The 24,350-nt window shown below is 41.4% G+C and overlaps 1 protein-coding gene across 2 annotated transcripts in view; it reads right to left on the bottom strand.

Annotated features, from left to right (window-relative positions):
* Positions 1 to 24,350, bottom strand: part of rgs3b (regulator of G protein signaling 3b) — a 103,750-nt gene that overhangs the window by 12,407 nt on the left and 66,993 nt on the right. For both annotated transcript variants that reach the window (XM_045708483.1, XM_045708484.1), the window contains exons 12-15: positions 15,293 to 15,363; positions 8,061 to 8,159; positions 4,603 to 4,664; positions 3,406 to 3,572 (exon numbers count right to left, since the gene is read on the bottom strand). In XM_045708483.1, coding sequence (XP_045564439.1) covers positions 3,406 to 3,572; positions 4,603 to 4,664; positions 8,061 to 8,159; positions 15,293 to 15,363 — 399 coding nt within the window. The remainder of the gene's footprint in view (positions 1 to 3,405; positions 3,573 to 4,602; positions 4,665 to 8,060; positions 8,160 to 15,292; positions 15,364 to 24,350) is intronic.

Genomic DNA, 24,350 nt, shown 5'->3' on the forward strand with positions numbered 1-24,350 from the left:
CTCCCAACTGAGCCACAGGGACGGCTGTGGGAAATTCCACGAATTAGCTTTTTACAAGGCACACCTGTTAATTGAAATGCATTTCAGGTGACTACTTCATGAAGATGGTTGAGAGAATCCCAAGAGTGTGCAAAGCTGTCATCAAGGCAAAGGGTGGCTATTTGAAGAATCTCAAACATAAAATATATTTTCATTTGTTTAACACTTTTTTGGTTACTACATGATACCATTTGTGCTCTTTCATAGTTCTGATGTCTTCACTATTATTCTACAATGTAGAAAATAGTAAAAATAAAGTAAAACCCTTGAATGAGTAGGTGTGTCAACTTTTGACTAGTACTGTATACACAGTGCTTATATACACAGTGCATTCAGAAAGTATTCAGACCCCTTTACTTTATTCACATTTAGTTACGTAACAACCTTATTCTAAAATGGATTAAATAAATATTTTTCTTTCTCGATCTACTCACAATACCCCACAATGACAAAGCAAAAACAGGTTTTTATAAATTTTTGCAAATTTATAAAAAAAAAACACATACCTTATTAACCTAAGCATTCAGACCCTTTGCTATTAGACTTGAAATTGAGCTCAGGTACATCCTGCTTCCATTGATCATCCTTGAGATGTATTTACAACTTGATTCGAGTCCACCTGTGGTATTTTCAATTGATTGGACATTCTTTGGAAAGGCAGTGACAGGGAGGTGACCAAGAACCCCATGGTCACTCTGACAGAGCTCCAGAGTTCCTCTGTGGCGATGGGAGAATCTTCCAGAAAGACGACCATCTCTGCAGCACTTCACCAATCAGGCCTTTATTGTAGAGTGGCCAGACAGAAGCCACTCCTCAGTAAAAGGCACATGACAGCCCGCTTGGAGTTTGCCAGAAGGCAGCTAAAGACTCTAAGACCATGGAGAAACAAGATTCTCTGGTCTGATGAAACCAAGATTGGCATGTATGCTCTTTGGCGTGTATGCCAAGCGTCACATCTGGAGGAAACATGGCACCATCCCTACGGTGAAGCATGGTGGTGGCAGCATCATGCTATGGGAATGATCTTCAGCGTCAGGGACTAGGAGACTAGTCAGGATTGAGGGAAAGATGAACGGAGCAAAGTATAGAGAGATCCTTGATGAAAACCTGCTCCAGAGGGCTCAGGACCTCAGACTTGGGCGAAAGTTCACCTTCCAACAGGAAACGACCCTCAGCACACAGCTTAGACAACACAGGAGTGGCTTCGGGACAAGTCTCTGAATGCCCTTGAGTGGCCCAGCCAGAGCCCGGACTTGAACCCAATCGAACATCTCTGGAGAGACCTAAAAATAGCTGTGTAGCAATGCTCCCGATCCAACCTAAAAAAAACTTGAGAGAATCTGCAGAGAACAATGGAGTGCCAAGAAGACTCGAGGCTGTAATCGCTGCCAAAGGTGCTTCAACAATGTACTGAGTAAAGGGTCTGAATACTTATGTAAATGTGATGTTTCAGCTATTTATTTTTAATAACTTAGCAAAAATTTCTAAAAACCTGTTTTTGCTTTGTCATTATGTGGTAAGATGTGTAGAAAAAACTATTCAATCAATTTTAGAATAAGGCTGTAACGTAACAAAATGTGGAAAAAATCATGGGGTCTGAATACTCCGAATATATATATACACTGCTCAAAAAATCAAACTGTCCACTTAGGAAGCAACACTGATTGACAATACATTTCACATGCTGTTGTGCAAATGGAATAGACAACAGGTGGAAATTATAGGCAATTAGCAAGACACCCCCAATAAAGGAGTGGTTCTGCAGGTGGGGACCACAGACCACTTCTCAGTTCCTATGCTTCCTGGCTGATGTTTTGGTCACTTTTGAATGCTGGCGGTGCTTTCACTCTAGTGGTAGCATGAGACGGAGTCTACAACCCACACAAGTGGCTCAGGTAGTGCAGCTCATCCAGGATGGCACATCAATGCGAGCTGTGGCAAGAAGGTTTTCTGTGTCTGTCAGCGTAGTGTCCAGAGCATGGAGGCGCTACCAGGAGACAGGCCAGTACATCAGGAGACGTGGAGGAGGCCGTAGGAGGGCAACAACCCAGCAGCAGGACCGCTACCTCCGCCTTTGTGCAAGGAGGAGCAGGAGAAGCACTGCGAGAGCCCTGCAAAATGACCTCCAGCAGGCCACAAATGTGCATGTGTCTGCTCAAACGGTCAGAAACAGACTCCATGAGGGTGGTATGAGGGCCCGACGTCCACAGGTGGGGGTTGCGCTTACAGCCCAACACCGTGCAGGACGTTTGGAATTTGCCAGAGAACACCAAGATTGGCAAATTCGCCACTGGCGCCCTGTGCTCTTCACAGATGAAAGCAGGTTCACACTGAGCACGTGACAGACGTGACAGAGTCTGGAGACGCCGTGGAGAACGTTCTGCTGCCTGCAACATCCTCCAGCATGACCGGTTTGGCGGTGGGTCAGTCATGGTGTGGGGTGGCATTTCTTTGGGGGGCCGCACAGCCCTCCATGTGCTCGCCAGAGGTAGCCTGACTGCCATTAGGTACCGAGATGAGATCCTCAGACCCCTTGTGAGACCATATGCTGGTGCGGTTGGCCCTGGGTTCCTCCTAATACAAGACAATGCTAGACTTCATGTGGCTGGAGTGTGTCAGCAGTTCCTGCAAGAGGAAGGCATTGATGCTATGGACTGGCCCGCCCATTCCCCAGACCTGAATCCAATTGAGCACATCTGGGACATCATGTCTCGCTCCATCCACCAACGCCACGTTGCACCACAGACTGTCCAGGAGTTGGCGGATGCTTTCGTCCAGGTCTGGGAGGAGATCTCTCAGGAGACCATCCGCCACCTCATCAGGAGCATGCCCAGGCGTTGTAGGGAGGTCATACAGGCACGTGGAGGCCACACACACTACTGAGCCTCATTCTGACTTGTTTTAAGGACATTACATCAAAGTTGGATCAGCCTGTAGTGTGGTTTTCCACTTTAATTTTGAGTGTGACTCCAAATCCAGACCTCCATGGGTTGATAAATTGGATTTCCATTGATTATTTTTGTGTGATTTTGTTGTCAGCACATTCAACTATGTAAAGAAAAAAGTATTTAATAAGATTATTTCTTTCATTCAGATCTAGGATGTGTTGTTTAAGTGTTCCCTTTATTTTTTTGAGCAGTATATATATATATATATATATATATATATATATCTGACCCAAAATCAGCACCTAGGGGCAACTTCACCCTACTCCATTTTGTATCTCTAAATGGTATAAATAAGAACAAAAGATCTTATCTGTAACACTCTTCCTCACAAAAACTCAAACTGCTCAAATAGTAGCATCATCACTAAAGTATTACTCTAAAGATGAACCATGGTGTGTGTACTGTGTATTGGCTTTACCTCTTTACAGGACTGTATGGACATGTATTCTGAGAAGATTTGTTTTGCTCGGGAGGCCATTTTGAACTGGGATTTGATTTTTCTGTACTTCTCACAGGCCAACCAGAAGTCCAAGTTCTCCTCACTGTACTCTGTCTGCAGGAACCTTTGGAAGACTGCCACTCCATCTGTCCAAGACAATATATCATATTTTATAGTGTTTTTGTATTAAATATTGTGTTATTAAATAGTATATATCAAAATGTTGTGTTTTTAGATGTATCAGCATACAGGAGCACAATGGAAATAAGTCTGTTGACTGTGTTCTTATGCTTGCTGTATTCACATTGCAATTGTATATTTTAAAATGGTCAAATTCATTCATTTACACAGTCATTTTGAGACCAATGTATTTTTTGCATGGCTCCCTTGGAAAATATACATTACCTAAACAAAAGTTAAAGGTGATGCACATTTATTTTTGCATTGTCATTTCAGAAAATGTCCATAACGTATCTGGCACTAATAGTGGGATGATAGTGTTTCACAGTAATACTTAGTTTTGTAATCAAATCAAATTTGATTGGTCACATACACATGGTTAGCAGATGTTATTGCGAGTGTAGTGAAATGCTTATGCTTCTAGATCTGACAGTGCAGCAGTATCTAACAGGTAATGTCTAACAATTCCACAACAAAACCTGTGATATTCGTCTATTGATGACAGGCATCTGTTGCCAAAATGGGAAAGCGGTTCTGACTTTGTGGCTGTGTTATCTAGTGGAACTCTCTCATTTTCTGCTTGCTAAAATTCTACACTGTTCGCTCAATTTCAGTTTATGTGAGAAAACAAGCACTGAATAGTGTAGGGAATCATTGTACCATCTAAATCGCTGTAAAATCAGTGTAGAATTTTTCCACCAGGAAATGACAGAGCTATTGCCACCAGATAACACAGCCACAAAAGTCAGAACGTCTTTCCCTTTGTGACAACAGATGCCGCTCTGGCGGGAGAAATCAACAGGCAAATATCACAGCCAATCGCAACACTGGCGGGGAAGTAATACTGTGAAATACTATCATTCCACTATTAACGGCAAATACATTATGGACATTTTCTGAAATTACAATGAAAAATAAATAAAAAATACTATGTGTAGCACCTTTAACTAAAAAATAAATAAAGACATTAGGATCTTTGTGCATTGAAAAACGTACATTTGTGAGCCAGCAGCGAATCAAAGCATTCCCCCCACTTCAGGGCCTCCTCTGGCGATGGCCTAAAAATGACAGCACAGAACGACAAAGGACTAATACATCACGTTTCTTATTGTGTGTGAGCTTTTCAAAGAAAATAACCTTCTCTCACACTGTGCCTCTGGTACTGTAAGTGTTTATCATTATACTCTGACTATGATTAAAAGTATTTCCTACTGTGAGCAGCTCGAAGTTGAGGTGATTGAGGAAAACGGTAACAGTAACTGCTCTCTCAATGCAAAAACATGACATGCTGATCACAAACTGAACGACAGGTTTTGGTTTGTTATTGTAATGCTTTTCAAATGACTAGTGTATGAAGTCAGTTTGAGTTACAGTATCCTCTTCTGAGGTCTTGGGATGCACCAGTGGAAGGAGTGTGCTTTACAGTGTAGGGTGAAGTTGCCCCTAGACGATGATCTTGGGTCCACCACTAATGGTTAAAACCTGTTGGGGCTAGGGGGCAGTATTTTCACGGCCGGATGAAAAATGTACCCAATTTAAACAGGTTATTACTCTGGCCCAGAAAATAGAATATGCATATTATTAGTAGATTTGGATAGAAAACACTCTAAAGTTTCTACAACTGTTTGAATGGTGTCTGTGAGTATAACAGAACTCATATGGTAGGCAAAAAACCTGAGAAATATTGAATCAGGAAGTGGGAGAAATTAGAAATGTATCTTTTCTTTTGAATCCCTTGAAAAACTACAGTGACATAGGGTTTACGTTGCACCTCCTAACTCTTCCATTGGCTGTCAACAATCTTTAGGAACTGGTTTCATCCGTCACCTGTTACCGGGCAGAAAATTGTGGCTCAGTCAATCACTGGCCAGTCTGAGGACAGGTGTCTTATGACGCGCATGCACGTGACTTCGTTGTTTTTTATTTTTCTTCTGGGATGAATACCTATTGCCCGGTTGTAAAATTATCGCAATTTTACGTTAACCTGTTGGGGGTAGGGGGCAGTATTGACACGGCCGGATAAAAAAACGTACCCGATTTAATCTGGTTACTACTCCTGCCCAGTAACTAGAATATGCATATAATTATTGGCTTTGGATAGAAAACACCCTAAAGTTTCTAAAACTGTTTGAATGGTGTCTGTGAGTATAACAGAACTCATATGGCAGGCAAAAACCTGAGAAGATTCTGAACAGGAAGTGGCCTGTCTGACAAGTTGTTGTTCATCTTGGCTCTTTTTATTGAAGACTGAGGATCTTTGCTGTAACGTGACACTTCCTACGGCTCCCATAGGCTCTCAGAGCCCGGGAAAAAGCTGAATGATATCGAGGCAGCCCCAGGCTGAAACACATTTACGCTTTTGGCAAGTGGCCGATCAGAGGACAATGGGCTTAGGCGCGTGCACGAGTCGACCCCGTGCTTTATTTTCTTTCCTCTTTTTGACTAAACGCAGATTTCTGGTCGGAATATTATCGCTTTTTTACGAGAAAAATTGCATAAAAATTGATTTTAAACAGCGGTTGACATGCTTCGAAGTACGGTAATGGTATATTTAGAATTTTTTTGTCACGAAATGCGCCGTGCTCGTCACCCTTCTTTACCCTTTCGGATAGTGTCTTGAACGCACGAACAAAACACCGCTGTTTGGATATAACAATGGATTATTTGGCACCAAACCAACATTTGTTATTGAAGTAGAAGTCCTAGGAGTGCATTCTGACGAAGAACACCAAAGGTAATAATATTTTTCTTATAGTAAATCTGACTTTGGTGAGTGCTAAACTTGCTGGGTGTCTAAATAGCTAGCCCTGTGATGCCGGGCTATCTACTGAGAATATTGCAAAATGTGCTTTCACCGAAAAGCTATTTTAAAATCGGACATATCGAGTGCATAGAGGAGTTCTGTATCTATAATTCTTAAAATAATTGTTATGCTTTTTGTGAACGTTTATCGTGAGTAATTTAGTAAATTTGTAGTAAATTCACCGGAAGTTTGCTAGTATGCTAGTTCTGAACGTCACATGCTAATGTAAAAAGCTGGTTTTTGATATAAATATGAACTTGATTGAACAAAACATGCATGTATTGTATAACATAATGTCCTAGGTGTGTCATCTGATGAAGATCATCAAAGGTTAGTGCTGCATTTAGCTGTCTTCTGGGTTTTTGTGACATTATATGCTAGCTTGAAAAATGGGTGTCTGATTATTTCTGGCTGGGTACTCTGCTGACATAATCTAATGTTTTGCTTTCGTTGTAAAGCCTTTTTGAAATCGGACAGTGTGGTTAGATTAACGAGAGTCTTGTCTTTAAAATGCTGTAAAATAGTCATATGTTTGAGAAATTGAAGTAATAGCATTTCTAAGGTATTTGAATACCGCGCCACAGGATTCCACTGGCTGTTACGTAGGTGGGACGATTTCGTCCCGCCGGCCCTAGAGAGGTTAAAAAATACCCTAAAGGATTGATTGTAAACATCGTTTGACGTGTTTCTACAAACGATAATGGAACTTTGAACATTTCGTCTATGGATTTGCGTCCACGCCACATGGCATTGTAAAGTGTTCTGGATGGGTCAACAAAACGGACGTATTTGGACATAAATTATGGACTTTGCAGAACAAATGAACATTTCTTGTGGAAGTGGGTGCCCATCCGAGTGCATTCCGCCGAAGATCAGCGAAGGTAAGTAAATATTTCGAACATATTTTTTTGAGATTTGTCGACGCTGTGGTTGTAGGCTAACTGAATAGCTTAGCATTGAAGGCTAAGTTCTGTACTCAGAATATTCAACAATGTGCTTTTTCCGTAAAGTTATTTTGAAATCTGACAAAGTGGTTGCATAAAGGAGTAGATTATGTCTAATTCTTTAAATAATTGTTATACATTTTGTCAACGTTTATGAGTTCTTCTGTAAATTAAATGTGCCTATTCACAAGGAGTTATGGGGAGAAAACATTTTCTGAACGTCACGCGCCAATGTAAAAATTGGGTTTTTGGATATAAATATAAACTTGATCGAACAGAAAATGCATGTATTGTCTAACATGATGTCCTAGGAGTGTCATCTGATGAAGATTGTCAAAGGTTAGCTGTATATCTGGTTTTGTGATGGCTATCCATGCTTGGAAAATTGCTTTTTTTTGCTAAGGTGCTATGCAAAAATAATCTAATGTTTTGCTTTCACCGTAAAGCCTTTTTGAAATCGGACAATGTGATTGGATTAACGAGCAGAGTATCTTTAAAATGCCGTATAATACTTGAATTTTAATTTTGAGATTATTTTGTTTTGAATTTCGCGCCGTGCTATCTCACTGGTTGTTATCCAACCAATCCCTTTTGCGGGGTTGTATCCTCTAGCGGTTAAGGATAGGATTGGGGGAGGGGAAGCTGGTCCTAGATCTTTAACTAGGGGAAACTCATATCCGGAGTGTTCTTTACAAGGAGGCTCTTACTTGACTGACTTCAGGACTTTCTCCAGCCCGTTTGTTGGGTTGCTGCTATGGAAATCGTTCTTCCTCAAGAAAGTCAAGCGATTTTTCATGTCCTTGGCCCTGTGGAAAACATTTTTTTATTATGAGTATAATGAGTATATTATGAGTATAACCCATAGAGTCGAGCTAGCAAGGAGATTCTATGATGCTTCTAAATAACCAGCTTGAAGAAAATGAAAAAGGTTTGGATGAAACAACAACATTCTAGGTAAATCAATAATAATTATGGGAATGAAAATGAGAGTAGTTATATCATGATAGAAACATTTGAGCATAGCAACATTTGGTAATGATTGTGATTGAGTCTGCATCTGCTGAAGAACAGAGGAGGTCAAACAGGATAGCACCCACAATTCGTCATGTCAGCCGATCTCCCTGTCTTGCAGCTGTCCATTTCAATATGAAAAGATGGGGGGAAAAGTTGTGACATACTTTGGTGAATTTGCAAAGCATGCAAGACAAGAGATACTGATTACCAAGACATATGCACACCACAGTACTTTCTGCCTGCCCCCCTCTCTCCATTGTGCTGGCAGCATAGAATTAGTGGAAACCAAGACAGTTTTCGGGGCAGGCCTGGGACTATTTTAGCATTTTAGCTAACCTTAACCTGTTATGGCTAGGGGGCAGTATTTTCACGGCTGGATAAAAAACGTACCCGATTTAATCTGGTTACTACTCCTGCCCAGTAACTAGAATATGCATATAATCATTGGCTTTGGATAGAAAACACTCCAAAGTTTCTAAAACTGTTTGAATGGTGTCTGTGAGTATAACAGAACTCAAATGGCAGGTCAGAACCTGAGAGATTCCTTTACAGGAAGTGGCCTGTCTGACCATTTCTTGAACTTCTTTGCCATCTCATTCAATTACAAAGGATCTCTGCTCTAACATGACACTTCCTACGTCTTCCATAGGCTCTCAGAGCCCGGGAAAAAACAGAATGTCGTCATCCCAGCCCCAGGCTGAAACACATTATCGCCTTTGTCAAGTGGCCGATCAAGGGACTGTGGGCTTAGGCGCGTGCCCTGGCCGCCCCCGTCTTTGTGATTTTTCCTCTGTTTGCCGAAAAGGAGATTCCCGGTCGGAATATTATCGTTTTTTTACGAGATAAATTGCATAAAAATTGATTTTAAATAGCGGTTGACATGCTTCGAAGTACGGTAATGGAATATTTAGAATTTTTTTGTCACGAATTGCGTCATGCGCACGACCCTGATTTACCATTTCGGATAGTTTCTGGAACGCACAAACAAAACGCCGCTATTTGGATATAACGATGGATTATTTGGGACCAAACCAACATTTGTTATTGAAGTAGCAGTCCTGGGAGGTCATTCTGACGAAGACAACAAAGGTAATAACATTTTTGTTATAGTAAATCTGATTTTGGTGAAGGCTAAACTTGCCGGGTGTCTAAATAGCTAGCCCGTGATGGCTGGGCTATGTACTTAGAATATTGCAAAATGTGCTTTCACCAAAAAGCTATTTTAAAATCGGACATATCGAGTGCATAGAGGAGTTCTGTATCTATAATTCTTAAAATAATTGTTATGCTTTTTGTGAACGTTTATCGTGAGTAATTTAGTAAATTGTTAGTAAATTCCCCGGAAGTTTGCGGGGGGTATGCTAGTTCTGAACGTCACATGCTAATGTAAAAAGCTGTTTTTTGATATAAATATGAACTTGATTGAACAAAACATGCATGTATTGTATAACATAATGTCCTAGGTGTGTCATCTGATGAAGATCATCAAAGGTTAGTGCTGCATTTAGCTGTCTTCTGGGTTTTTGTGACATTATATGCTAGCTTGAAAAATGGGTGTCTGATTATTTCTGGCTGGGTTCTCTCCTGACATAATCTAATGTTTTGCTTTCGCTGTAAAGCCTTTTTGAAATCGGACAGTGTGGTTAGATAAAGGAGAGTCTTGTCTTTAAAATGCTGTGAAATAGTCATATGTTTGAAAAATGGAAGTTTTTGTATTTTTGAGGAATTTGTCATTCGCGCCACGCCTATCATTGGATATTGGAGCAGGTGTTCCGCTAGCGGAACGTCTAGATGTAAGAGGTTAAAGAGAAAATCTTCACTAAGGAAAAAATGAGTAGCCCTGTGCCACCACCGTGATGACCAGATGCTCTCAGATAATGAGAGCACACATAGTCAGATGAAGAGATAGCAGCTGGAGTAGCAGTGTCCTCTGGGTTAATCCATGTCATTGCCAAAAAGTGGATGGACAGAGCGAAGATTGAACACACACTCGCTTCATTAGCAAAGAGAAAGAGTAGGCAAGCCAGTGCGAAGCTGTATTGCATTAGTGGAAACCAAGACTGTTCTCAGGGCAGGTCTGACTAGCAAAAGTGACTTTTCGTAGCAGGTTAGGAGAATTTACGCAGCAGTTTTAGCAGAATTAACGTGGCAGGTATGGAGAATTAGGTTAAGGTTAGGAAAGGGTTAGTCCCTCTATCACCTGTCTATCTCCTCATTTGAATTCCATGCAGTCACTGTCACATAACTATAAAACTTGGGTGAGCATCCACACTGGAGGAAAGTTTATCGTTCTACAGTAGGCCTACATCTGTCAATCAACTGATGGCCGAAATCAAATTATTGCATGGCTAGGCTATCGGGTAGCCTATTGGAATATAATCAACTAACATAGGGTTTATTGCAACCATCGATGGCACTAGATTAAATTATTGCCAGCTGATGTCTCGTTAAACCATCTATACGCGCTAAATTCACCCCCACAGCTGATCACAATTGCAACCATTATTGGTTACCTCATTACAGCTCTCTAAAAGATGATCTCGGTGTTACCTAGGTGTTGCCATTGGAACAATTTAGCCCTTTTTGATAAGACTAAGGGCCGTACAATATAAAAAAATATTTCCTTGTTTACCATGCCAAATCTACTGTGGCAATTTATCCAACACTTTGTATGAATGGAAACTAATGTTGATGAAGCCTATAGATATTATTTTATTTGTTTCCTATTTATCTTATCCAAAAGTGATTGTGGGTAAAATATCCTGGACTGGCCATATTTGAAATGTGTAACTTAAGTAAATCGGGGGAGATTGAGTTATTTGTGCCAGATGGGTGTTGGCTGGAATCAAACCCACACCAACACGGTAGGACTATATGTGCACACTGAAGAGAGAATATTACTCGACAGCAAGCCGTGATCACAGTGACTCGACTTCCCCTACATGGAGAGAAGGAGAACTGCTCATTTTCAGAGATTCACAAGGCTCATTTGAATTTCCTGATGCAGCAGGAAAATTCTCTGCGACAAAAGTGATCAAGTTACAATCCCACATCTGTACCTTCTCTTCCTCTGTATCCGCTGACAAGGCCACTTTCTATCACTCTACATTTTAAGCTTCTGCCTCCAACCATGGGAAAATCTTCTCCACTTTATCCTCCCTCCTTATTCCTCCACCTCCTCCCTCTCCGTGGACGACTTTGTTAACCACTTTGAAAAAAAGGTTGACGACATCCGCTCATCATTCACTCATAAACTGGTCCCACTCACACAGACTGGCTTGACCTTATGGCTTGACCTCTTTCTCCAGATGAAATCCTGTGACTAGTGATGTCCACCGGCCCAACAACCTGCCCACTTGAACCCATCCTCTCCTCCCATCTCCAGACCATCTCTGGAGACTTTCTCCCATTCCTCACTTCCCTCATCAACTCATCCCTGACCGCTGGCTGCGTCCTCTGACTTCAAGAAGGCCAGAGTCACTCCCCTCCTCAGGAAACCAACACTCAACCCCGCTGATGTCAAAAACTACAGACCGGTATCCCTTCTTTCTTTCCTTTCCAAAACACATGAGTGTGTAGTCTCTGACCAACTCTATCATTATCTCTCTCAGAATGATCTTCTTGACCCTACCCAGTCAGGCTTCAAGGCGACTCACTCAACTGAGATCGCTTTCCTCTGTGTCATAGTGGCGCTCCGCTCTGCTAAAGCAGACTCTCTCTCCTCTGTTCTCATCCTCTTAAATCTATCCGCTGCTTTTGACACCGTGAACCATCAGATCCTCTTTTCCACCCTCTCAGGGTTGGGTGTCTCAGGCTCTGCACAATCCTACCAGGCAGGTCGCTCTTACTAGGTGGCGTGGAGCGGATCTGTGTCTGCACCGGGTGCTCTCACTACTGGTGTCCCTCGGGGCAAAGGTTCTAGGCCACTTTTATCTCTAGTCACTCGGCTCAGTCAAAACGTCACATGGTCTCTCCTGTCATTGCTATGCGGATGACACTCAACTACTCTTCCCCCCTTCTGACACCCAGGTGGCGACATACATCTCTGTGTGCATGGCAGACATCTCAGCTTGAATGTCGGCCCACCACCTCAAGATCAACCTCCCAGGGAAGGCCTGCTCGCTCTACGACCTCTCCATCACGGTTGACAACTCCACAGTGTCCCCCTCCCAAAGTGCAAAGAATCTTGGCGTGACCCTGGACAACAGCCTTTTGTTCTCTGTAAACATCAAAGCACTGACTCGCTCTTGCAGGTTCACGCTCTACAACATCCAGAGAGTACGAAGCGGTGTGCACTGAAAAAAATGCTGCATTAAAAACAACCCAGTTTGGGTAAATATTGGACAGAACACACGTTGGGTTATTTTGGCCTATTGATTTCTTTAAGTTTGGCTGTTGATGCTGGGTTATTGAGCTATCTACAGGGTCAGATCAGAAGACTGGAGGCGTGGCCTAGTAGGGGTGGCATTTCTGCCAAAAAATGCATTTTGATTTAAAAAAATGCTTTACATTCAAAAAGCTCTCTTGTGAAGTCATGGCTTGCGACATACGCCTAGTTTCCTGAATCGGGTCACATATCATAAAGTGGTAACTATCTGATAAGAGAATTATATAATAAAGGTAAATGAATAAAGAATCCGACCCTGTCACGTAACCAATTAGTAGTTATGTAGCATGGGTAATGAATAATTAAAGTACTGAACGTTGGTCCCAGAAGGTCTAGTAGAGACCCGGAAGGGAGAGAAATATGTGTGTGTGTGTGTGTGTATGTGTGTGTGTGTGTGTGTGTGTGTGTGTGTGTGTGTGTGTGTGTGTGTGTGTGTGTGTGTGTGTGTGTGTGTGTGTGTGTGTGTGTGTGTGTGTGTGTGTGTGAGAGAGAGATTAGTGGGCCTAAGGGAACAGTAGACATGTGTGTGTGAAGAGACAGGGAGTAGCCTTCAAGGTTCTCCTAATCTCGAGGGAAAGGAACAGGCAGCGCTGGATAGTGATTAACAGTGGTGGGAAGTCCGGGGAGGGATACTATTCACCTACTGTTCGGGTGTATGGGTGTGCATAGGACATCTACTGTTTGTGTGGAGGTATGTGCATAAGCGGGGAGTTAGCATAAAATGAATGTCTTTGTTATTTGGACCTCAGAACGTTCTCTGAATAAACTGTACAGACCTTTTGCAGAAAGCTGAGTCCTTGCCTAATTATTCTTTACCCAGTGTCTTACAACCCTTGGGAATTAGTCAAGGCTTATTGATTGTTAATTATTATCATGGGGATAAAATAATTCCCTTGACACTATCTCAACCTTGGGATACGCATAGGGAACTAAATTTGCATAAACCTTATTAAGCTACAAAAGATTCAGTGTTCAACCTTAACATGTGTTGACAATACAACAGAACAGATGAAGCGGAATGACATTTACTTTCATAGGTGGCCAAAAATAACCAACTGATCTGACACAGTAGACCGTAGCTAAATTACCCAAATAAGTGATGCAATTGGCTGTGTAAAAAATAACCTAACGTTCTGTTTTTTAATCCAGCATTTTTGTGGTGCTTGCCTACAGAGAAGCAAGGGGAACAGCCCCTCCTTACCTTCAGGCTATGTTCAAACCCTACATCCCAACCCGAGCACTCCGTTCCGCCACCTCTGGTCTCTTGGCTTTCCCACCCCTACGGGAGAGCAACTCCAGCACAGCCCTGTCAAAGCTGTTCTCTGTCCTGGCACCCCAATGGTGGAGTCCCTGCCCATCTTTCAAAAACGTCTGAAACCCTGTCTCTTTGAAAAGCATCTTAAATAACTCACAGTGCACCCTTCCCCACAAAACAAATAAATACACTTCTCTTTTCCCACTAGCACTGACTTGGCTGATAAATACTTTGTTGAGGGAAAATGTACTTAGTACGATTGTGATGTGTTGTCTTACCTACCCATCTTAAAATGAATGTACTAATTTGAAGTTGCTCTGGATAAGACTAAAATGTAAAATGTTGTGTGTAGAATATCCTAGCCTATTCATTGATCATAGGCCCTGCTTTACTGAAGTTGTGAGACATTGCAAGCCAAGACACAGCATTCCATTGCAAGATACATCTTTTGATTGCAGATAGATAGGCCTAGTGCACGGTTCTTACTCTGTCTGCCTAGTGGCCGACCCTCCCGTCTCTCTCCGTCCCTCGCTAACTCGCTATGAAAGATGCGAGTGTTTGTGTTCTTGGAAGTATGACAACTATTCAGTCTCTTCTGTTCCAGAAATACTGAATCTTAGGAGTCGATTCCGCCATCTTGACACAAAAAACGGGAGTCGGCACCGGGAGTCACTCTCCACCACTACGTCATCGTCATTAACAGTTGGAAAATTGCAGAAATAGGCAAGCGAGAGCAGCAAAGTGCTGTAAGGCAATACTTTGAGAAGTTAAATGAGAACGAAATGCAAACCTGGCGAGGGGGAATTGAGGTACAGTAATGGTAGTACTGGTGCAATGTGTAACCATCTGAAAGGGACACACCGTGACACCCAAACCATTGCTGTGAATCCACGTGGAATTTTATGAAATGTTCTTATAATTTGAATGAAAAACCAACAAAAAATATGCTGTTTAAACATATACAAATATTTTTGTCCTGATGGATCCTGGTCAAAAGTAGGGAATTGGGTTCCATTTGGGATGCCATTTGAGATGCAACCAGTGACATATAAAAAAGTAACACAGTCGGCCACATTGGCTTTAGGGCTTTAGCTACGGCAGCAGTGACTCGTAAATGTCCTACTGGTAAAATTGTTTGACACTCATGTGTCAGTGTCATATCTGGGTATATTTGATATGTCCTATGGACAAAACATAGGCATATCATTCAGTATAGTTCTTCTATTATGCTGTCAAGACCGCTGGAGATTTTTTTCCAATGTCCACATTTTTTCAGGACTTACAGGTTCATGGATTTCTTCTTTTTCATGTAGCCATGTTTAAACTCACAGTTACAGTCAGATTCACTGCATACCTTGGGGGAAAGAAAGGAACACAAAAAGAGAGAGTTAGAACATGAGAAAGGCAGAGAAAAATAAGTAAGAGAGCAAGTACAGTACCAGTCAAAAGTTTGGACTCATCTACTCATTCCAGGGTTTCTTCCTTATTTTGACTATTTTCTACATTGTAGAATAATAGCCAGCCACCCTTTGCCTTGACAGCTTTGCACACTCTTGGCATTATCTCAACACATATACATATCTTTAAAAAAAATATTTTCCTTCATTATTTTCCACTAACCATACCACCCTTCCCCTAATTCAAGTAAACTAATGAACAGCAACACTTAGGCTTCTACTTTCAGCTTATACGTACTATATATATATTTTACAGACACAATCTATTTTACTGTGGCTATATTTTGTTTGTTTTTAGTCCTCTATCCTCAACCTCTCCCATCTATTTTTGGTGTCCATCCAGTTTGATTTCTATTTGCCATATATTTTTAACTGTGCTGTTTCACAAAAGTTCTGAACCTACACTACTGTTCAAAAGTTTGGGGTCACTTAGACATTTCCTTGTTTTTGAAAGAAAAGCAATTTTTTTTGTCCATTAAAATAACATAAAATTGATCAGAAATACAGTGTAGGCATTGTTAATGTTGTAAACGACCATTGTAGCTGGAAACGGCAGATTTTTTATGGAATATCTACATAGGCGTACAAAGACCCATTATCAGCAACCATCACTCCTTTGTTCCAATGGCAGGTTGTGTAACACCGAACCGGCCACATGCATGCGCCATTGTGCGCAAATTGATTTTGGCCCCCCAGACCAAACGCGATCACGACACGCAGGTTAAAATATCAAAACAAACTCTGAACCAATTATATTAATTTGGGGACAGGTCGAAAATCATTAAACATTTATGGCAATTTAGCTAGGTCACTTTCAGTTGCTAGCTAATATGTCCTATTTAGCTAGCTTGCTGTTGGTAGATAATTTGTCCTGGGATATAAACGTTGAGTTGTTATTTTACCTGAAATGCACAAGGTCCTCTACTCCGACAATTAATTCACACATAAAACGGTCAACCGAATCATTTCTGGTCATCTCTCCTCCTTCCAGGCTTTTTCTTATTTGGACATTCTATGGCGATTGGCATCTAACTTTCAGTTACCACGACGACCGACTGAACTCAGTTCATCTTTTAATCACCCATGTGGGTATAACCAATGAGGAGATGGCACGTGGGTATCTGCTTCTATAAAGAGATGGTAGAGGCAAGACTTGCACTGCGTTCAGCGTCACAAATAGAAGTGACTTCTATTTTAACGCTTGGCAACGCAGACGCTCATTGGCATGCGCAAGCAGTGTGGGTGCAATAATTGAATAACAGGTATGTTGAAATTTATTTTGCAACGCTCAAGCACGCGACACGAGCGGTGTGGTCAGCATGTTAGCTAATCCAAGTTTATAATTTTCAAGGCTAATTGATCATTAGAAAACCCTTTTGCAATTATGTTACCACAGCTGAAAACTGATGTCCTGATTAAAGGAGCAATAAAACTGTCCTTCTTTAGACTAGGTGAGTATCTGGACCATCAGCATTTGTGGGTTAGATTACAGGCTCAAAATGGCCAGAAACAAAAAACTTCTGAAACTCGTCAGTCTATTCTCGTTCTGAGAAATGAAGGCTATTCCATGCGAGAAATTGCCAAGAAACTGAAGATCTCGTACAACGCTGTGAACTACTCCCTTCACAGAACAGTGCAAACTGGCTCTAACCAGAAAAGAGGAGTGGGAGGCCCCGGTGCACAACTGAGCAAGAGGACAAGTACATTTGAGTGTCTAGTTTGAGAAACAGACGCCTCACAAGTCCTCAACTGAGAGCTTCGTTAAATAGTATCCGCAAAACACCAGTCTCAATGTCAACAGTGAAGGGGCAACTCCGGGATGCTGGCCTTCTAGGCAGAGTTCCTCTGTCCAGTGTCTGTGTTCTTCTGCCCATCTTAATCTTTTATTTTTATTGGCCAGTCTGAGATATGGCTTTTTCTTTGCAACTCTGCCTAGAAGACCAGCATCCCGGAGTCGCCTCTTCACTGTAGACGTTGAGACGGGTGTTTTGCGGGTAATATTTAATGAAGCTGCCAGTTGAGGACTTCTGAGGCTGGTGTGTGACATAATTCCACCAGTCCTATTCGTGATATAATTTACAAAGATTATACTTTTTAAAAACATTTTATTGAAAAATAATATTTTTTATCAATTAGGATATTTGAGTTTAGCCACAATATTTGTTGTATTATTTGTTCTGTCTTTTCTGATGGATTAAACTGAAATTGCAAGGCCATTCTTGAACATGGGTTGAGACAAACTTACTAATTTGCTAGAGAAGCAGTTTTAATTTAAGTACAACTTTTGTATGACTGACTCCTTTAGTGAGAGGTCTAGTGCATTAATATTTAATCATTTCTGCTCTCCGAATTCATATTCATTATATAAATAGGCACTTTTAATTTTGTCTGGATTGCGATTCCAAAAAAAATGGAATATTTTTTGTTCATATAATAAATAAAAAAAACAGGTCGCTAGGTGTAGACAAGACCATAAGCAAATAGGTAAACTGGGATATGACTAAAGAGTTAAATCAGGGTGATTTTTTCCACAAATAGACAGGTATTTTTCTTTCCATGGTAGCAAGATCTGTTTTTTGTAACTTTCTATCACAACTCATAGTGCTACATTGTCGGATCGGATGGAATCAAGATGGCGACAGGGCAGTTTCGCTGAGTGTGTTGTGTCACACTTTGTTTATTTCAAGTGTTACAAGTTTTTATTACTAAGCAAAACCGTTATAGGCTGAGAGAGTTGTCATTAAACAACAGGCTCTGTGACATAATGTCTAGATGCACTGGGCTTGCTAGCCCAGGATACCCCACCAGGTGGACTAGCCACCGGTGATTGGCCGGGACACACACAGTGGGCAAAATCCCTGTCAGTACATTCCTGCAGCAGCTGTCGAAATCGCTGGCCGTTCTAAGGCAACAACGCTCAGGCACACATGGTTTCTATCTCTACTAGACCTGTAGGCTACAGCTGAACATTTTTAGGGAATTGAAGGTTTCAAAAGACTCAGTATATTTAAAAATGTTTGTGTGAATTGTTGGATTCAGTGGTTAAAATGGGTATTTTTGTACAAATGGTTTTAATTGCTGCCTACATGGGTTATGTCTCATTGCATAGTCTAAATTATCAAAAACAAATCTCCCTAACCCAGAGATACCGCTAAACCCTATTTTGACTGATGGTATAGCCATTTTCATCTTTCAGAGGGATCCGATTGTGATACCATTTGACTCCTGTGGCATACTCATAAAACTTTCTCATCTACAGGGTTTGGTCTGGCTAAAAACTGTGTTGTATCAGATGACTGTAGTTTGGATTATTTAAAATCATCTGAACTAAGGTCTTTATCTAAACCAAAACAGTTTTTAGCACTGAAACTATAAGGGCACAGGGCGAGACCCAGATAGAGACACAGGAGGCAGATGGTTCGAGTCTCTGATATTTATTATAATCCAAGGTTCAGGCAAGAGAATGGTCGTGGACAGGCAAAAGATCATAAACAAGGTCAGAGTCTAGGAGGTACAGAGTGGCAGGCACGCTCGAGGTCAGGGCAGGCAGTATGGTCAGGCAGGCGGGTTCAGAGTCAAAGCAGGCAAGGGTCAAATCCCGGAGGACTAGCAAAAGAGCAATAAGAAAAAAAACAGGAAAACAACACGCTGTTTGACTTGACAAGACGAACTGGCAACAGACAAACAGGGAACACCGGGAATAAATACCCAGGGACTAATGGGGAAAACAGGTGACACCTGGAGGTGGGTGGAGACAATAACAAAGACAGGTGAAACAGATCAGGGCATGACAGAAACTGCAGTTATCAAAAGTTGTGAACTTAGATTTGATAGGATGCTATAGACCTCCATCTGAAAAAGTAGAATCCCTGGATTCTCTGGCTGAACTGATGCGTGGTTGGGGGGAAAATGAAATGGTCCTTATGGGCGATTTAAACTGGGATTGATTGTCTCCAAACTCCGAGGCCATAATAGGACTGTGCAATACATACAATTTTACTCAAATTATAAATGCAAGTCACTTGCTGATGTGATTCTAACAAATAATCGGCATAAATACTTGGCCGTTGGTATTTTCCCTAATGATTTCGGTGATCATTGTGCAGTTGCTTGCATTAGAGACACCAAAATTCCCAAATTGTTATCTCTGTCAAAAAAAATGTATGCAGTTCTGGTGAGCAGGTATTACTGCATGAACTTTATGCCCCTTTGTTTTTAAACCCTGGATTTCTAACCCCTTGATATTATTGTTGGATCTGATTTTAAAAGCAAACACTTCTATGACAATAATAAATAGATATACCGATAGTGGACAACCTTGTTTTATTTCTCTTTAAAACTTTGAGAAGTAGCCATTATTTACTATTTTACACATAGTGTTACTATACATAACTTTAACCCATTTTAAGAGATTCTCCAAAATGGAAATATTCCAGGAATTTATATATAAACTCCAGTCGTACTTTAACAAAAGCATTTTCAAAATCAGCTATGAAAACCAGGCCTGGTTCCCCAGATTTTTCATCATGTTCTATTGTTTCCAGCACTTGTCTTATATTATCGCCAATGTATCGTCTATGTAAAAAACCTGTCTGATTAAGATGAATAATATCTGACAATACCTTTTTAATTCTATGTGTTACACATTTTGCTGGAATTTTTGCATCACAACTATGGTGGTCACGAAATTTTGTCAGCCGGTGATTGTGAAGCAAGTAACTGTCGGTCTCACGGTAATTGACTGTTAATTAACATAAACACATTTAGCATCTCCTGGCTTCCACACATAGCCTACAAGCCAGTAATGCAGACCTTTGGAACATCTACATTTTAAAAAGTCTAATAAATCCATGTAATATAGCCTACACCTTACCAATAAATCCATTATTTATTTTAGACAGGTCAAAAGAAACATGATGAAGAAAATGTAGTCTATTTCAGAAGAACAGAATAGCAAACTGTCATGACTCTCCTTTGAGGATGTACGTCCGCCCAGATGCAGAAAAAGTGTACTGCCAACACATTCCAACTGCAGCACATTTGAGTTAGGCCGGAGGCTGATTGGACCACCCAGGCAGTTAAGCACGCCCAGCTAGACACTGCCCATATGTTGGCCCAACTCCAAAAGTTCAGAGTCACCCAGTCAGAGCTATCAGAGCCCAGGCGAGAAAAACGATTTGCCGGGGTGCTACTCTCGATAGGTGCAGCAGTAGGGTCACTTTTTGCTCTAGGTACCACTGCCGTCAATGCAGTCAGTCTAGCCAAAGTCAAAATAAATGTTAGGGAGATTACTGAAGCCACTTAACCAGCAACAGATGAAATCACAGGCACTCGGGTTGCAACATGTGGGAAAGTCTCTCCAGGACACTATTTTGGTGGTAAACACACACACTACACTACTGAACAAAACCATCCTGTTAGCAAGAAAGCTAGTAGAGGTCATGAACCATGACTATGCCCATGTCCAATAGTTTGATTGATTGTTGTTGGAGGATTTTCTCCGTGAAGTTACCTCTTCTATGGACCACTTGGCAATGAATAGAATCCCCTCATATCTAGTGCCGCTCTCAATGGTGCACAACATCAGCTCAGCTACCACAACCACGATAAAGCCATTACAGTCACATTTGGCCTATAGTCTGGGGTTGGCAATTCCAATACACGTTGATGTTGATCGTAATGAAGTGGGATTTTTACTGACGCTGCTGGTTGTTGAACTGGAGAATATCTATAGATTGAAAATGGTTCTAAAATGTAGGATTTTGTCGTGACAGCACCCATGTGAAAATTGCCACAACCCCAGTCAGAGCTTATCAGGAACACAATCCATATATCTCACCCCTAACCTGTTAATGTGTACTCTAACCAAAGATGTCCACTTTATTTGTCCTAGCAAGCCATTCGTCAGGGATAACACTGATTGCCTTTGTGGACTTAAGCTTCGAAGAACGTGGTAGAGCGAAACTAACAGCAATGGATGGGGTCACCACCACACAAGTGGCGGTTGTAGGGAATTGATGGTTGGTTATCACCCCATTCGAATCCACCACTATGACTTATGAACGCCATGACTCAACCACCCAACTGAACCTCCCCAACCAGACTGTTTTTGTTAACCTCTAGGGGCTAGGGGGCAGTATTTTCACAGCCGGATGAAAAATGTACCCAATTTAAACAGGTTACTACTCTGGCCCAGAAAATAGAATATGCATATTATTAGTATTATAAGTTTCTAAAACTGTTTGAATGGTGTCTGTGAGTATAACAGAACTCATATGGCAGAACTCATATGATTCAATCTTAGTGCCGTATTGACGCTTTGCCTGTTTGATGGTTAATCTGAGGGCATAGCGGGATTTCTTATAAGCATCCGGATTAGTGTCCCGCTACTTGAAAGCAGCAGCTCCACCCTTTAGCGCAGTGCGGATGTTGCCTGTGGTTTCTGGTTGGGGATTGTCGTACAGTCACTGTGGGGACGATGTCATCAATATATTTATTGATGAAGCTGGTGACTGAGGTGGTATACTCCTCAATGCCATTGGATGAATCCCAGAACATATTCCAGTCTGTGCTAGCAAAACAGCTTAGCATCCGCATCATCTGACTACTTCCGTATTGAGCGAGTGACTGGTACTTTCTGCTTTAGTTTTTGCTTGTAAGCAGGAATCAGGACGATAGAATTTTGGTCAGATTTGCCAAACGGAGGGTGGGGGAGAGCTTTGTATGTGTCTCTGTGTGTGGAGTAAAGGTGATTTACAGTTTTTTTCCTCTGGTAGCATATGTGACATCCTGGTAGAAATTAGGTAAAACGGATTTAAGATTGCCTGCATTAAAGTTCCCGGCCACTAGGAGCGCCGCTTCTGGATGAGCATTTTCTTGTTTGCTTATGGCTTTATACAACTCGTTGAGTGTGGTCTTACTGCCAGCATCGGTTTGTGGTGGTAAATAGACGGCTACGAATAATATAGATGAGAACTCTCTTGGTAGATCGCGTGGTCTACAGCTTATCATGAAGTATTCTACCTCAGGCGGGCAATAACTTGAGACTTCTTTAATATTAGACAATGCACACCAGCAGTTATTGACAAATAGACACACACACCCCCACACCTCGTCTTAGCAGACGTAGCTGCTCTGTCCTGCCGATGCACGGAGAAGCCAGCCAGCTCTACTATATTATCTGTGTCGTCTTTCAGCCACATCTCGGTGAAACATAATATATTAGTTAGTGTCCCGTTGGTACGATAGTCTTAATTGTAGATTAAATATAATTGTAATACAGTTTGTTTTCCAATGACTGCACGTTGGCCAATAATATTGAGGGAAGTTGTGGTTTACCTACTCGTCTGTGAACTCTTACAAGGCACCGCGCTCTCCTTTTCCTCCGTCTTTTCTTCACGCTGATAACTGGGATTTCGGCCTTGTCTTGACAAAGCAGTATATTCTTCGCGTCAGACTCATTAAAGAAAAAAATCTTCATCCAGTTCAAGGTGAGTCATCGCTGTTCTGATGTCCTGCAGCTCTTTTTGGTCATAACAGACAGTAGCAGCAAAATTATGTACAAACTGAGTTACAAAAAATGCGAAAAAACAAACAAAATAGCACCGTTGGTTAGGAGCCCGTAAAATGGCAGCCATCCCCACCGGCACCATTACATGCGGAGATCATCCGTTCACCTACTCTGCATCTCACAAAGACACACAGATTGGAACCAAAAATGTTGGACTCATCAGAACAAAAGGACAGATTTTCACCATTCTAATGTCCATTTCTTGTGTTTCTTGGCCCAAGCAAGTCTATTCTTCTTATTGGTGTCCTTTAGTAGTGGTTTCTTTGCAGCAATTCAAACATGAAGGTCTGATTCACGCAGTCTCCTTCTGTATACCACAGTTGATGATGAGATGTGTCTGTTACGTGAACTCTGAAGCATTTATTTGGGCTGCAATCTGAGGTGCAGTTAACTCTCATGAACTTATCCTCTGCAGCAGAGGTAACTCTGGGTCTTCCTTTCCTGTGGCGGTCCTCATGAGAGCCAGTTTCATCATAGCGCTTTATGGTTTTTGCGACTGCACTTGAAGAAACTTTCAAAGTTCTTGAAATTTTTTGACTGACATTCATGTCTTAAAGTAATGATGACCTGTCATTTCTCTTTGCTTATTTGAGCTGTTCTTGCCATAATATGGACTTGGTCTTTTACCAAATAGGGCTATCTTCTGTATACCACCCCCTTTTAACAAGGCACACCTGTTAATTGAAATGCATTCCAGGTGACTACCTCATGAAGCTGGTTGAGAGAATGTCAAGAGTGCAAAGCTGTCATCAAGGCAAATGGTGGCTACTTTGAAGAATCTCAAATATAAAATATATTTTGATTTGTTTAACACTTTTTTGGTCTACTACAATATTCCATATCTGCTATTTCATAGTTCTGTCTTCACAATTATTCTACACTGTAGAAAATATAAAAAATTAAGAAGAACCCTGCAATGAGTAGGTGTGTCCAAACTTTTCGCTGGTACTGTGTGTGTGTGTGTGAATATATATATATATATATACACACTGCTCAAAAAAATAAAGGGAACACTTAAACAACACAATGTAACTCCAAGTCAATCACACTTCTGTGAAATCAAACTGTCCACTTAGGAAGCAACACCGATTGACAATAAATTTCACATGCTGTTGTGCAAATGGAATAGACAACAGGTGGAAATTATAGGCAATTAGCAAGACACCCCCAATAAAGGAGTGGTTCTGCAGGTGGTAACCACAGACCACTTCTCAGTTCCTATGCTTCCTGGCTGATGTTTTGGTCACTTTTGAATGCTGGCGGTGCTTTCACTCTAGTGGTAGCATGAGACGGAGTCTACAACCCACACAAGTG

This window comes from Salmo salar, chromosome ssa26, assembly GCF_905237065.1.
Source record: "Salmo salar chromosome ssa26, Ssal_v3.1, whole genome shotgun sequence".
Taxonomy (NCBI): Eukaryota; Metazoa; Chordata; class Actinopteri; order Salmoniformes; family Salmonidae; genus Salmo; species Salmo salar.